Source organism: Cetorhinus maximus, chromosome 2 (assembly GCF_964194155.1).
Source record: "Cetorhinus maximus chromosome 2, sCetMax3.hap1.1, whole genome shotgun sequence".
NCBI classification, from domain to species: Eukaryota; Metazoa; Chordata; class Chondrichthyes; order Lamniformes; family Cetorhinidae; genus Cetorhinus; species Cetorhinus maximus.
Window position 1 is genome coordinate 205,942,539 of NC_135880.1, and position 15,126 is coordinate 205,957,664.

General features: G+C 41.4%; 1 protein-coding gene across 1 annotated transcript; it reads left to right on the plus strand.

Moving 5' to 3' along the window:
* The first annotated feature begins 307 nt into the window (after window positions 1-307).
* LOC144669457 (RNA-binding protein 7-like) lies at window positions 308-11,769 on the plus strand. The gene is made up of 5 exons (XM_078531906.1): window positions 308-501; window positions 1,174-1,336; window positions 6,401-6,494; window positions 7,490-7,592; window positions 8,717-11,769. Exons 1-5 carry the CDS (start codon window positions 409-411, stop codon window positions 9,182-9,184), a joined length of 921 nt encoding a protein of 306 aa, XP_078388032.1. The 5' UTR covers window positions 308-408; the 3' UTR covers window positions 9,185-11,769.
* Window positions 11,770-15,126: the final 3,357 nt, after the last annotated feature.

Here is a 15,126-nt window from a genome sequence, read left to right on the forward strand (position 1 = left end):
TTTGAACAATATCTTTGAAATTAAACGGGTATCCAACAAACTGTTGGGCACTTTCTTCATGAAGAAAGATTACAAATTTTAAACATAACATGTGGACAGGACATTAAGCTAGGCCAGCGGGGCGGAAGTGGAGGCGGGGGCGGGGCTAGTGGGGCCCGAGGTGGTGGTGGTGGTGGGGGGGGGGGGAGTTAGCGGGGCGGAAGTGGGGCCGGAGGAGTTAGCGGGGCGAAAGCGGTGCCGGGAGTTAGCGGGGCGGAAGTTGGGGGTCGGAGGTCGTAACTAGCGGGGCGGAAGTCGCAGCTAACGGGGCGGAAGTGGGGCTGGATGCCGGGAAAGGGGCGCCTGAATTATAACTAGGAGACGAGTTTGCGTTCGGGGGTAAGGCGAAGAGTTTGAGCCGGGACTACCATGGGGATAGCGAACGATGCGGATAAAACACTGTTCATCGGGAACCTGGACCTGAGAGTAACGGAGGAGCTTCTGTTCGAGTTGTTCCTGCAGGTGGGTCCCGGCCTATTGAAGCCTCTCAGCCTCGGGGCCTTTCTTGAACTTGTCCCGGCGGCTCCACCTGTTCTTCGGGCGGGGGGCGGGGTGTCTTGGTATCCCGGGGCTGATCGATTATATTTTGAATTCGTTTTCTTTGTTGCCCGCGTTAACTGGGTCAGTTTAAAATCCCTGCCATTCATTGGGAGATTCTTTGTGCTACCAGCAGGAGAAACTTTCACAGGGAAGAGAGAGAGAGAGATTCAAACCTAACTCCCACAGGTTTCCCGCCTAAACAGCGGCGCTTACACTCACTCACTGCCCTGATACAGAAACAGAAACTCAGCATTTCTGGCACCATCGACCTGCTGGGTTTTTCCAGGTATAAAACTGTTTTTGTTTTGGATTTCCAGCATCCGCAGTTCTTTGCTTGTATCACTGCCCCTGATACTTGGGGTTTTGAAAGGACCCTGGGGCAGGTTTTATTCTCCTTTCCCCCCCCCCTCCCCCCGGATTAATTACAGAATTTTAGCGTCCATGTTTGTTGCAGACTCCTCCAATTCACCGTGTGGTTCTAACCTGTGTCGCTTCATTAATTCCCCAGGCACTATTTCATCTTCATGGGGGGTGTGTATGTGTTTTCTCAGTTTATTGAAAATGTTCTCTCTCTCTCTCTTTCTGTTTTACCAGGCTGGCCCACTGCTCGTCGTAAAAATCCCCAAGGACAAGGATGGAAAATCAAAGCAGTTCGCGTTCGTGCATTTTAAACACGTGGAGTCGGTCCATTACGGGAAAGACTTGTTGAATGGAATACAACTCTACGGCAAGGCCATCAAGATCCAGTTCAGATCAGGTAAGAAACAGTTGAATCACTGGTTTCTGTTTCGTTTTGTTTTGTGACTTAAAAAATTGTTCAATTCTGTTTGTCTGATTTCTATTTTGATTTTTAGTTTGTCTACATTCATGTCATAATTTTTAACGTGCCACTCCCACGTTTTTCCACACCGGAGGGAATGCAAATCTTTTCCCAGAAATCCAGCATTTGAGCTGGTTGCCAGGAAGGGAACTGTGGGTATTTCTAGTGGCATCTGGTGGAGGTGGGCAGGGCACTTTAATACAGACTATGCAAAGATTAAACTTCAAACGTTCTTGTCAATTTTGCTACCAATAATTCTGCAATAGACCAATTTAAAGATGAGTTGGATTATGTTTGTATCCTTGTGGAACTATTTTGGACCTTACCATAAGACATAGGAGCAGAAATTAGGCTATTCGGCCCATCAAGTCTGCTCCGCCATTCAATCATGGCTGATAAGTTTCTCAACCCCATTTTCCCACCTTCTCCCCGTAACCTTTGATCCCCATACCAATCAAAAACCTATCTATCTCGGTCTTAAATACACTCAATGACCTGGCCTCCACAGCCTTCTGTGGCAATGAATTCCATAGATTCACCACTCTCTGGCTAAAAAAGTTTCTCCTCATCTCTTCTAAAAAGTCTTCCCTTTACTCTGAGGCTGTGCCCTTGGGTCCTAAGTCTCTCCTACTAACGGAAACATCTTCCCCACATCCACTCTATCCAAGCCTTTCAGTATTCTGTAAGTTTCAATCAGATCCCCCCCTCATCCTTCTAAACTCCATCGAGTATAGACCCAGAGACCTCAAACATTCCTCATATGTTAAACCTTTCATTTCCTGGGATCATTCTCGTGAACCTCCTCTGGACCCTCTCCAGGGCCAGCACATCCATCCTGAGATACGGGGCCCAAAATTGCTCACAATATTCTAAATGTGGTCTGACCAGAGCCCTATTAAGCCTCAGCAGCAGATCCCTGCTTTTATATTCTAGTCCTCTCGAAATAAATGCCAACATTGCATTTGCCTTCCTAACTACCGCGTCAACCTGCAAGTTAACCTTAAGAGAATCCTGGTCTAGGACTCCCAAGTCCCTTTGCACTCCAGACTTCTGAATTCTCTCCCCATTTAGAAAATAGTCTATGCCTCTATTCTTCCTACTAAAGTGCCTGACCTCACGCTTCCCCACGTTGTATTCCATCTGCCACTTTGCCCATTCTCCTGACCTGTCCAAATCCTTCTGCAGCCCCCCTGCCTCCTCAATACTACCTGTCCCTCCACCTATCTTTGTATCATCTGCAAACTTAGCCAGGATGCCCTCAGTTCCTTCATCTAGATCATTAATGTATAAAGTGAAAAGTTGTGGTCCCAACACTGACCCCTGCGGAACTCCACTAGTCACCGGCCGCCATCCTGAGAAGGACACCCTTATCCCCAATCTCTGCCTCCTGCCAGACAGCCAATCTTCCATCCATGCTAGTACCTTGCCTCTAACACCATGGGCTCTTATCTTACTGAGCAGCCTCTTGTGCGGCACCTTGTCAAAGGCCTTCTGGAAGTCCAAGTAGATAACATCCATTGGCTCTCCTTTGTCTAACGTACTCGTTACGTCCTCAAAAAATTCTAACAGATTTGTCAGGCATGACCTCCCCTTGATGAGACCATGCTGACTTTGCCCGATTTTACCATGCACTTCCAAGTATTCTGAAATCTAATCCTTAATAATGGACTCTAAAATCTTACCAACGACCGAGGTCAGGCTAATAGGCCTGTAATTTCCCGTCTTTTGCCTCACTCCCTTCTTAAACAGGGGGGTTACATTAGCGATTTTTCAGTCCTCTGGGACCCTCCCTGACTCCAGTGATTCCTGAAAGACTGCCACTAACGCCTCCATTATCTCTTCAGCTATCTCCTTCAGAACTCTGGGGTGTAATCCATCTGGTCCAGGTGATTTATCCACCTTCAGACCTTTCAGTTTTCCTAGCACCTTCTCCTTGGTAATGGCCACCATACTCACCTCTGCCCCCCGACTCTCTTGAACTTTGGGGATGTCACTCGTGTCTTTCACTGTGAAGACTGACGCAAAGTACCTATTCAGTTCCTCCGCCATTTCTTTGTTCCCCACTACTACTTCTCCAACGTCATTTTCCAGCGGCTCAATGTCCACTTTTGCCTCTCTCTTACCCTCTATATATCTAAAAAAAACTCTTGCAATCTTCTTTTATATTACTGGCTAGTTTACCCTCATATTTAATCTTCTCCCTCCTTATTTCTTTTTTAGTTGTCCTCTGTTGGTCTTTGTAGTCTTCCCAATCCCCTGGTTTCCCACTGCTCTTCGGCGCATTGTGTGCTTTCTCCTTAGCTTTTATGCTGTCCCTGACTTCCCTTGTCAGCCATGGTTGCCTCGTCCTCCCTTTAGTATGCTTCTTCCTAGGGATGAATTTTTGCTGTGTCGCCCAAATTACTCCCAGAAACTCCTGCCATTGCTGTTCCACTGTCTTTTCTGCTAGGCTCATCTCTCAGTCAGTTCTGGCCAGCTCCTCCCTCATGCCTCTGTAGTTGCCTTTATTCAACTGTAATACCGTTACATCTGATTCCAGCTTTTTCCTCTCAAGTTGCAGGGTAAACTCTATCATATTATGGTCACTTTCTCCCATGGGTTCCTTCACCTTAAGCTCCCTTATCAAATCTGCCTCATTACACATCACTAAATCTAGAATTGCCTGTTCCCTAGTGGGCTCCACCACAAGCTGCTCCAAAAAGCCATCTTGTAGACATTCCACAAAATCCTTTTCTTGGGATCCACTACCAACCTGATTTTCCCAGTCTACCTGCATATTGAAATCCCCCATGATCACTGTAACCTTGTCTTTCTTACACACCTTTTCTATCTCCTGGTGTATCTTGTGCCCCACATCCTGACTACTGTTCGGAGGCCTGTACATAACTCCCATTATGGTTTTTTTACCTTAGCGGTTCCTCAACTCTACCCACACAGATTCTACATCATCTGACCCTACATCATTTCTTGCTATCGATTTAATTGCATTTCTTACCAACAAAGCAACCCCACCCCCTCTGCCAACCTGCCTATCTTTTTGATAGGATGTATATCCTTGGATATTTAGCTCCCAGTCCTGATCCCCTTGCAGCCATGTCTCCATAATGCCCACCACATCATACCTGCCAATTTCAATCTGCGCCACGAGCTCATTTACCTTATTTCGTATACTGCGTGCATTCAGATACAACACCTTCAGTCCTGTATTTCCCGTCCCCTTTCTCATTGTCGTCCCTTTATCTGATGTGCTTGAAGTTAGATTCCTAGCCCTTTGCAAACACTCTGTCCTATTTTGTGCTCTGGAGACTTTAATAGCCTCTCCTGGGCTCTCCTTTTTTTTCAATTTTTTCATAATTGTCCATGAAATTGAATCCACCTCCCACACGCTAACCTGCTGCTTTGTTTCCCATTAGTCATATTTCTTGGAGTTTTACCCTTCCCTTCCCCCCCCCCCCACTTTCTAGTTTAAAGTCCTGTTGACCACCCTATTTACCCCTTTCGCTAGAACTTTGGTCCCAGATCGGTTCAGGTGGAGACCGTCCCAACGGTACAGATCCCTCCTGTTCCAATACTGATGCCAGTGCCCCACAAGATGAAACCCCTCTTTCCCGCACCACTCCTTTAGCCATGTGTTTACTTCCCTTATTCTCGCGTCCCTATGCCAATTTGCACGTGGCTCGGGTAGTAATCCGGAGATTATAACCCTTGAGGACCTGTTCTTTAATTTAGTTCCTAGTTCCTGATAATACCCAAACAGGTCCTCCTTTCCTAGTCTTACGTATGTTATTTGTCCCGACGTGGACCACAACAAATCGATCATCCCCCTCCCTCTCCAATATCCTTTCAAGCCGGTCAGAGATGTCCCTCACCCTGGCACCGGGCAGGCAACATACCATGCGGGACTCTCGATCCTGCTTACAAAGGAAGCTATCAATTCCCCTAATTATAGAATCCCCTACAACTACCACTTGTCTTTTTACTCCCCCCTCTTGAATGGCCTCCTGTGCCACGGTGCCGTGGTCAGCTGGCTCATCCTCCCTACAGCCCTGTTCCTCATCCACACAGGGAGCAAGTACCTCGTACCTGTTGGACAAGGTCAAGAGCTGAGGCTCCTCTGTTCCTGAACACGGGATCCCTCTACCTGCCTCACTTGCAGTCACACCCTGCTGACCCTGACCACTGACCGGACTTGAGGTACTTAATCTACCGGGTGTGACCGCCTCCTGATGCAAAGCATCCAGGTTAACTCTCCCCCTCCCGGATGTGCCGCAGTGTCCGGAGCTCGGACTCCAGCTCATTAGTTCTGAGCCGGAGTTCATCCAGCAACCAACATTTGCTGCAGATGTGGTTATTGCGGCTCGCAGTGGGATCTGCCAGCTCACACATCATACAGCTACAGCACATCACCTGCCCAGCCATCTCTACTTAGATAATTAATTTATTAATTAGCTTTGCAGTATTTTTTCAAATTTGGTGCAGATTTCCTACCAACCAATCAGGTTACAGCTTTCCTGTGACGTCACCTTTTCAGTTTTGGCTTCAGTTACTTTGTGCCCCGAGGTCACCGCTCCGGTGCTCCTCCCTCCGAGTCTGCTCCCTATAGACAAGGCTGCGAATCCCTGAGGTAACATCCATTTACATTGGATGTGCCACTATAATTTAATATGCTCAATCTAAGCTTTTAAACCATTGGCTGACCTGGTGCTTAGCAACTGTGCTGTGATACTGCTGTCACCAGCCCCCTGTGGTACTGCCTGTGCAGGAGAAAAATTTAGATGGTTTTAATTGGCGTGGAGATGCTGCTTCTGTTTAAGCTGTTGAGGTGAAGAGGAATGTAAGAGAATTCGAAATAGATAAAAATGAGGAGAGGTAGCAGAAGCATTGGTCATTTGCTTTCTATTAAGATCCATAGATTTAAAATGACTTTCCTCATGCAGGAAAGTTTTATAAGAAACTTTTTGTCTTTGAAATTTGTAGTAATTTTCTATGTTCTGTTCCTAGGTAGTGTTCATGAATCTCGGGAAGGAAACCCCCAGTCTCAGAATTCAGCTGCTTCTCACACTCCCTACAATTCTAACCAGTTCAGCAATAATCGGTATGGACTTCTGTTTGTGATTGTTCAGTTATTTTATTCTTTGGTTCTGCATGATTAGGAATGTAATCTATTTGCTATATCAGATTTAAGAAGGAAAAAAAAATCACAATCCACTTCATGTAGGTGGAACTTGCAAAGGCTTGAATTCTGCTTTTTTGATTCTGAATATTGGAGGTTCCTTTTCTGTTTTGAGTTCCCTGATGTAGTTTTTAAGGGCTAGAGCTGGAAGCCATACTGGTTATTGGCACCACTCATTATATTTTGGGAGATTTTGGAATTTTGTGAGTTTGGCTCGTCCATATTATTGTGTGGATATCTAGCCGCTGCTGTTGCGTGGAAAATCTGATGCAAAATTACTGCTTGAAGTGGTCTCAACAGTGGGAATCACTTTCAAGGTTAGTGCTACATTACACTGCAACACTAACAAAAGCACCAAATAAAGTTGTGACTGGAAACTTGAGACACTGAAGTTTGTATCAAAGATGTTACTGATGTTTAAGTGAATTGGAATGATGATGATGATGAATGAAATTCAATCTTAGTTGCCATTAATTATTGGCTCATATGCTCCATGCCGTTCACACATTGTAAGCTTTACCCATGAAACACAACTTTTACCTTCTAGAACAGCTGAAATTGATGGGGATTTAGCTAAATCCTGCACTTTCTTTCCCAACAGAGTAAATATGCAACGTCATTAAGACAATAGAAATTGAGGATTAGAAGAATAGTTTGTTTAAAACACCAGGCAGTTCCCCCGATGCTACTGTTAAATTTAAAGGGGGGCAGAGGGTGGGAAGGGAATGCCCTGTGATAAATGTGGAGTTATGGAACACTGGGGCTCTTGCTGTGCCTATGCTTTTGCAGCGTTCTGAGTTATTTGGATTTGAACAAATTTCTGCAGTTCTGAGAATTTATATATTTTTGGTGTGTGTTGCTTCTTGGATCTTGTTGTTAAGTGTCCCCTTTTCTTGCTTTCTCTCTTTCTGTGACAGGTTTGGTCGGGGAATGGATAATACAGGCACTCCAATTTTTGCAACTCCACAGCCAGTACAGAGATCGTTTTCTTCCCCTGATAGTCTTCAGAGGCAGGTCTTGGTAAGTAAAATCACTTTTGTGAATAATCTATTTCTGTGCCAAGTTTATTGGGATAAAACCATTCTGAACCTTAAATGAAATATAGATTTCAAGGTATAGTCTACTATTGTAGATGTGTACCAATTATATTCTAATTCAAATATCATATATAAACTACACTGAGACCATACTGCATTTTGAAAACAGAAATAAAAATTGGATGGAGCAGTAACATGGAGACATGATTCCTTAACATTATTTTTCTTAAATGTTTCTTAAATGCCATTTTAAGAACCATGTGCCTTTATGGATGCATGTTTTTCCCTATTCAACCCCTCTTTTATTTAAACAATAATTGTTTATTTGCAGTAAGTTTTTCTATGCTCCCGTTCTGAAACTCTATGCATGTCAAGACACCTTACCTTAGCATGTAAGCATTGTAATCTACACATGACATATAAATGGAGATACATAATACCTTCTATCAGCCCCAGTCTTGTGTTCTTTGAGACAAGTCCCAGTGTTATCTTTGATACCTATTAAGCATTTTGGGGTTAGCATGGTTTTGATTTACACAAGCTGTGACCACTCATGCTGTTTGTAGTGTGTCTGGGCAGTAAAACAGCTCCATGAATGTATCTTAACTTTTATATACAAGGGCAATCCTTTTTTTCTCCTGTTCTATCTGAATTGACTTAAAGTCATGGGTTCCTTCCTCCTTTCTCTGCTGGCTCTTTGAAAGAGCAACCCAATTAATCTTACTACCCTGGTCTTTTTCCATAGCCCTACAAATCGTTTCTTTTCAAGTATACCTATCCAATTCCTTCTTGAAAGATTTGAATCTTTTTCCCACCACCCTTTTGAGGCAGTGGCATTCCAGATGATACAGCTTGTTGGATTTTAAAATGTTTTCTTTATCTTCTCTCCTGATTCTTTTCACAATTTGCTTGAACCTGTATCCTTTGGTTAGTTACCCTCCTACCAGTTGAATCAGTTTATCCTATCTTGTATCAAATCCCTTAACATGTTTTACTTGCCAGTTTAGTACCTGTGTTTGACTTTCATTGATCAGCTGATTGCTCTCTCCTGTGTGGCACTGATTTGTATTCTGCAGATTTATGAACTGTTTGATTTTTAACTTGCAGATCAACAATATGTGGCAGCAACAGGCCAGGGGAGGGCAGCAGAATTATAGTCCCTCAATGCAGCAGCCAAATACCAACAACCGATCCACCCTGCAGCAATCCTATCGAGGAATGCCTTCTAATCAGCAAGCGACACCTCAGAATTATAGCACCGCTGTACAGCCACGTTCAACCAGCCCAAATTCACGAATGATGCGGCATTCAGAAAAATCATCATTGGGTACCCACAGGCAGCAGGCGCATTCATCTTACCGATCAGATAACGGTAATTTTACTCGAGATGCTCACTTCCAGGATCACAGTCCAGCTCGAGATGCTCACTTTCAGGATCACAGTCCAGACCAGTATTATAGGGGGAACCGTGAACCTGAGTTCCAGCAGGACCAAAGCTCGCACCACAACAGAAGTTGGGAATATGATTACAGGAGGGAGCAGTCTCGAGGCAGCAGACGTCGAAATTGGCAATAAACTGTTAGAATATCAGATTGGTGGGGATTGGAATTTGAGGAAATGTTCCATAAAAATGAACTAAGCTGGACCACCACTTGGTTTTAAACTTTTATATACATAATTGTAATTTTCTCTACAGGCCAGTTGTGATGCCTGCACAGAAGTTCCCTGTTTGTAGAACTTACAACACAGGAAGCCATTTGTCTGTCTGATCCTGTTCCCTTCCCACTTGTAAACTTATCCAATCCCCTCTTCATGCTAATCTTTGCCTCGGTAGCTACTGGTGGTAAAAACGCCCCAGATCTAATGGTGCTCTGTTTGGGAGATGGAATTATCCAACTTCCCCAATTAGTTCCTTTCTCATTTCTAGTGACCCTTTTACCATGTGCTCTGCATGGGGAGTGATTTGAACCGAAATTCAAACTGCTAGTTCTGCATTGTAAGATGTGCCAGTAAAGCGAAAATAAGATTATTTTTAGAGAAAGTATTAAACATGCAGCGGAGCAAAAAATGTCAAACATGATTTTACGTCCCATTCAGACTGCATGTGAGTGGAATCTGTTTGTAGTGATCATTCAGATGCAATACTTAAATTGAGTGCCAAAATCTATATGAGCTCTGGATTTTTAAAAAATTTGTTGTACAGACCAGTCTTGTACTAGATCCCCCACCCCCACAATGGTATCTTCTGTTGATTGATTCATGGAGGTGGTGGCTATTCTTGTTGAGCAATGCTGCTCCAGACTCATCAGAACAGTGAACAATTGACTTAATCAGATACTCAGCCTGCCTTGAATGCGTACCTCAATGTCAGCGCTCTTCCAATCGGTGCTTGTTTTTTATTTTAACTTCTGGCAAGTCCAGATGCAGCACAATGAGCAGAATGCTGCTCACCAGCAAGTGAGGGATTGCCCACACTGACCAGTCTTCTATAACCAGTATTGAGGGCTACTAAAAAAAATGGTACTTAAACTGGATTCCACTATATTTACAGGTACATCTGGTAAACTGATTTTAAATTTAGTTTGATTTGCTCAATGAACCATGACCAGTGCTATAAAAACCATTGCTTAAAAGATTGGATTTCTCTTCATATCTTCAGCCACACACACATTGCTCATCTCTTTTTTTAAAAAAAGGAAGATTTAAGTTGGATACAGATGAGCAAGTTTAGGGTGGGAAGAGTTCCAGTAAAGCAACCGGATGCAGTGAGGAATTTCAAGAATGATGGGCAAGAATTTTAATCTGGGGTAGGTTGTGAATGAGTGCGGTTTTCCATTTGTTCAGTTTGGAATGTAGATGCATATACAGTGTCAAACCAGTTCTTATCTTGGTGACAGAATCATAATCCACTATTGGTATGTATGAACATGCAGCGCGAATGCGTGGCTTCAGTCCCTTGCACTTCATACTAAAGAAGAAGAAAACATGGTGCCCACTCATTGGGTGGTTGAGTGCCTATTTGCTAAAAGTTGTTGCTGTGCTCCTTTAAGTTGATTAACTCGTTTTCCAGTTTGTACTTGTATCCAAAAGATAAGTGGAAGCAGTTTACCACAATATTACTGCCTTAGAGCAGTGTTGGCCTTCGTACTGGCAGTATGGTTCCTTTTTGGGAGTAGTTCACATTGCAGGTACATTCCAGTTACAATAAATGTATTGTAGAGTGCAGGTGTTTTCTGTTGAGTATTATGAGTTACTGATTTTTGCCTTTAAACTTTCACATTCTTCGTGTTATTACACCAAACCAAATTTTCCCCTCGGAAACTAACATACCTATTATGTTTTTGTTCTGTACTTATGTTGTTGCATATGAGGAATAATGTATTCTCTGGTCTTCAGTTTACCAGCAAAAAAAAATGTATTAACTAAAAGAAACAGTTAAGATTTTTTTTGAAAAAAAAAACAAAATTTGTACAGATTTTTAATGCACTGTAACTTTCATTTTTTTAAACCTGGTTTCATGAAAAAAAACTCTAATTTTTCTAGGATAATTGTAGCTACTTCACCCTTGTGTATTCTTGATAATTCATTTTTAAAATGTGTATTTATAATTTGGTTTCTTTAATTTAAAGTCTTAATTTTACCTTTTTTTCCCCAAGGTATTTTGACTTTGTTCCCCTCTGTTTTTTGAAATGGGAAAGTTAACTGTTGCCAGCTAAGGAAGTCGAGTTAGTGGAATTTTAAATACTAGGAAAAATTGCACTGCTGTCTAAATTTTTGTGCTATTTAGCTGTTGTACAGCTAATTTGTCTGTAAATGTGCAATATTTTAAAAATATTTCATAATACTTTTTTATAGGAAGACCTGCTTACTCTGACTATCGGTTCCTAATAGCTTTGGCATTTGTTCCACAAGCCAATTTCTTAATGATAAATGAACTATCATATGATTCTGTGTTAATTGTTCATAGACCAGGAAAAAGTGATACTCAATGTATTTTCCCCTTCAGGTTATAAGTTATCTTGTAATCCTATCTGCGTCTGGGGAATTTTGCCACTTTTTTTCTTGCTTCTTCCATGTAATGTTGTGACTTGTAAGTAGTTGTAATGTGCAACTACTTTTTAAAACCAGCAACGTTTTGCAAATAAAGTGTTTATCCTCTTCATTGTTTATGCTTTTTTTGGTAAAAAAAAATATGATTTTACATTGCAGCCTTGAAACTCAATTCGATGGCCCCTCACAATGATACATTCGTATAATTCATTGGCCCTGAGCTATTAGTCATATGTCCACGTTTTCATTTGCTGATGATGCAAGATTGGTGGCATAATAAATCATGTAGATTGGAGCATAAAATTACAATGAGAGGAAAAGAATCAGTGAAATGTATTTTATTGTGAAGTCATCCATTTTGGACCAAGAAAGGATAGATTTGAGGTTTTAAAATAGTGAGAAGTTAGGAACAGTGAAGCTCCAAAGAAATTTAAGGGTCAAGTACATGAGTGCTTAAAAATAATCTATGGTTAATAGAATATTCAACTTTATATCTGCATAACTAAGGGGAGGAAGCATTGCTGCAGCTCTGCAAAGCCCTGTTTAGACCATATCTGGAATACCATGTATCTTTATGGGTGCTGCACCTTTAAGTATGTAGTGACCTTGGAAGAATTGCAGTGTAGGTTTGCCAGAATGTTGGAGTTAAATTATGAGATTATACAAATTTGTCATGTATTCCCTGCAATTTGGAAGGTTAAGGGATGATTTGATAGCAATCTCTAGGATTTTAAAACAAATCAAACTTTTCTGCTGGTAGGACAAGGGAACATGAACTTAAAATCAGAGCCAGGCTATTCAAGAGAGAAGTTAGCAAACACTTGCAAAGGAGTGATAGAGATGTGCAACTCTCAAAAAGCAGTAGATGCTTTTAAAATTGAGGGGCTTAGGATAGGAAGGACTTAGTTCCTTTACTAGAGAGATCATTAAATAGGGGCATAGATTTCAAGTAATTGGCAGAAGGATTAGAGGGGAGATGAGAAATGATTTTACCCAGAGGGGGTTGGGGGCCTGGAATTCAGTGCCTGAAAGGGTAATAGAGGTAGAGGAACCTTCACATTTAAAAGCACTTGGATATGTACTTGAAATGCAGTAACCTACAGGGCTACAGACCAAGAGCTGGAGAGTGGGATTAGGCTGGCTGGTTATTTTCTTGGCCAGCACAGATATGATGGGCTGAATGGTCCTCTCTTGTACTGTTAAATTTTCTATCTCTGCTAGATCAATTTAAAATCTCTAAATTTTAACTAGCCAAGGGATCTGCAGTCAAGGCGAGGGTTTAACATTTCTCACTGAATGATGGAAGAGGTTTGAGGGGCTGAATGGCTTATTGTTCCATGAATAGTACTGTGGATTTGGATACCTTTACATCTGAGAATTGACTATAAATCCAGCTCAGATATTTATGGCAATGAGCTAGAGCACCATAATTCTTGACCTTTTCTGATCAGCATGCAGCACAATCCTTTATGAATGTCAGTAGAATCCCAAGATTGGATTTCTAGGAATTCCTGTAATAAAAAAAAATACTTTATTTTGTGGTCATGGAAAAGGGAAGCAGACATAGGGGTTTTGCGATAAAAGAGTAAATCATGATGTTATGTGGCTTATGCCTGTGTACTATTAAGAGCAGCTTAGGGCTAGCTGTGAGCTGCAGTATAGTTCTACTTAGTGTGTGCTGCTTATGCAGCAATTTCCAAATAGTGACTAAAACTTTGATCGTTGTCTATAGTGCCATGTTTTAGATACAAGGTCAATTCTGTAATTGGGTTTACCATAAGCAGAGAACCTGAGGTTAACATTTGACGGTCTTAGACCTGAAGATGCTGGGTTATCGCAGTTACTGTTGATATTTAGCTAATCCTAAATATAACGTGTCCAATGTTTTAATTAAAGAGTTCACTAGGGGCTGACAGCAGTTGACATTTTTCACTTTAGTCTGTTGCTATAATCCAGTTTGCATTCACATTTTACTCTCTAGACATTGCGATTGTCGGGGAAGAACATTGTAATATCTACATCTGAATCTTGCTGGGAATTAACAAGTTTCTCATGCAATTGTGATCATTTTTGTCACATCCAGGATATTGTGCATGCTGAACAATTGCTATATCCTTGAAATTAATGGGGATATAGTTCTTCCTGTGCTGCCCTCATATTTAGGTATTGTTAAAAGTATGTGCATTATAATCTATAATTGCAGGGCAGGAGCAACCTGACGCCCAGCATTGGCATTCAGACAATTACAATGAAGAATTATTTCATGAGTGGAATTTCTTCACAGCCATTTTTCTCCTCAATTTTCCCCATTATAATAACCAGTGTTCCAAATCCAAATGGTGTCATTTATCACCTATTTCCTAATCCCTATTGATTTGTATTAGCACACTCCTATGCAATTCACACTCGGCATACTTTATCTACTAGGTGGTCCACTCAACTGTAAATCAATTAATCTCAGCTGCTCAATCAAGTGACTGCAGAGACTTTTGTTTCAAATGTTCAAAATGGGAGTAGATACAAATTATAATTCTGGTGTGAAGAACATAGTGTCAGCTTTTAGGTTTTCTGTTTTTGAAATTACAACAGCATTTAAGCCAGGAAATGCACTGGTAAATTGAGCACATGTTGAATGTAATACCATCTAGTTATCTATTGCTCAGCAAGAAATACTGAGGTCACTGTGGTTTTGAATATAAAGATAATGGTGTCACTTTAATTGAAGCAGAACTTTAAATGCTAAGGCTATACTCACCCACACTGCGAGATAACAGTATTTGTAAATGAAAAAAGTCAGCCTGGATATTTAATTAGTATTAGTCCTGCACATTTAATATGCAAGTAATGATCTTACTGATATATTTTACCCTTCAGTTGTGACCCTTTGGCGCAGGTCAGAATATAGAATATTTCTCTTACAATAAATTTTGTCTTTTATGAAATCTTGATATTGATGACAGTAATTCCTCTGTTAGAGAAAGGAGTAGGAGTGAGCATTACATGGAAATTACATGCCAATTTGTTTATTTCATTTGTGAGTAAACCTTTTTAGAATCCATCATTTAGTGAACTTTTAGGAAAGCATAGGCTAATGGGTGGCAGTCAGCATGGATTTGTAAATAGCAGTTTAATTGAAATTTTTATGGCAATTTGAGGATGAAGAAAATGTGAATATTCTCTCAAGTTCTAAAATTGGAAAATGTCTCCCAAAAAAGATATTTCAAAAATGTAATGGAGGCTTTCTTAGGATTCAGTGATCTATGAACAGTATACATTTTTCAGACAGAAAAAAGATTTGAGGGAGGTTGCTTCTATCTGATGTTTGTCATTAAAATGCTTCTACGGAGTTCTCATGAATATTTTTCAAGTCTATCTGCTTTCTGAGCTCCAGTTGAGTACATTTGCATATTGTCAGTGAGCATTAGTGTTGCAGCAGAAGCAAATTTCCTGGGTTTGTACTGTAATGC

Excerpts from the sequence above, each read along its gene's own strand:
- LOC144669457 (XM_078531906.1), top strand. The coding sequence starts at position 409 with ATGGGGATAGCGAACGATGCGGATAAAACACTGTTCATCGGGAACCTG. Across the intron at positions 502-1,173 it reads TGTTCGAGTTGTTCCTGCAG|GCTGGCCCACTGCTCGTCGT; the intron begins GTGGGTCCCGGC and ends CTGTTTTACCAG. Across the intron at positions 6,495-7,489 it reads AACCAGTTCAGCAATAATCG|GTTTGGTCGGGGAATGGATA; the intron begins GTATGGACTTCT and ends TTTCTGTGACAG.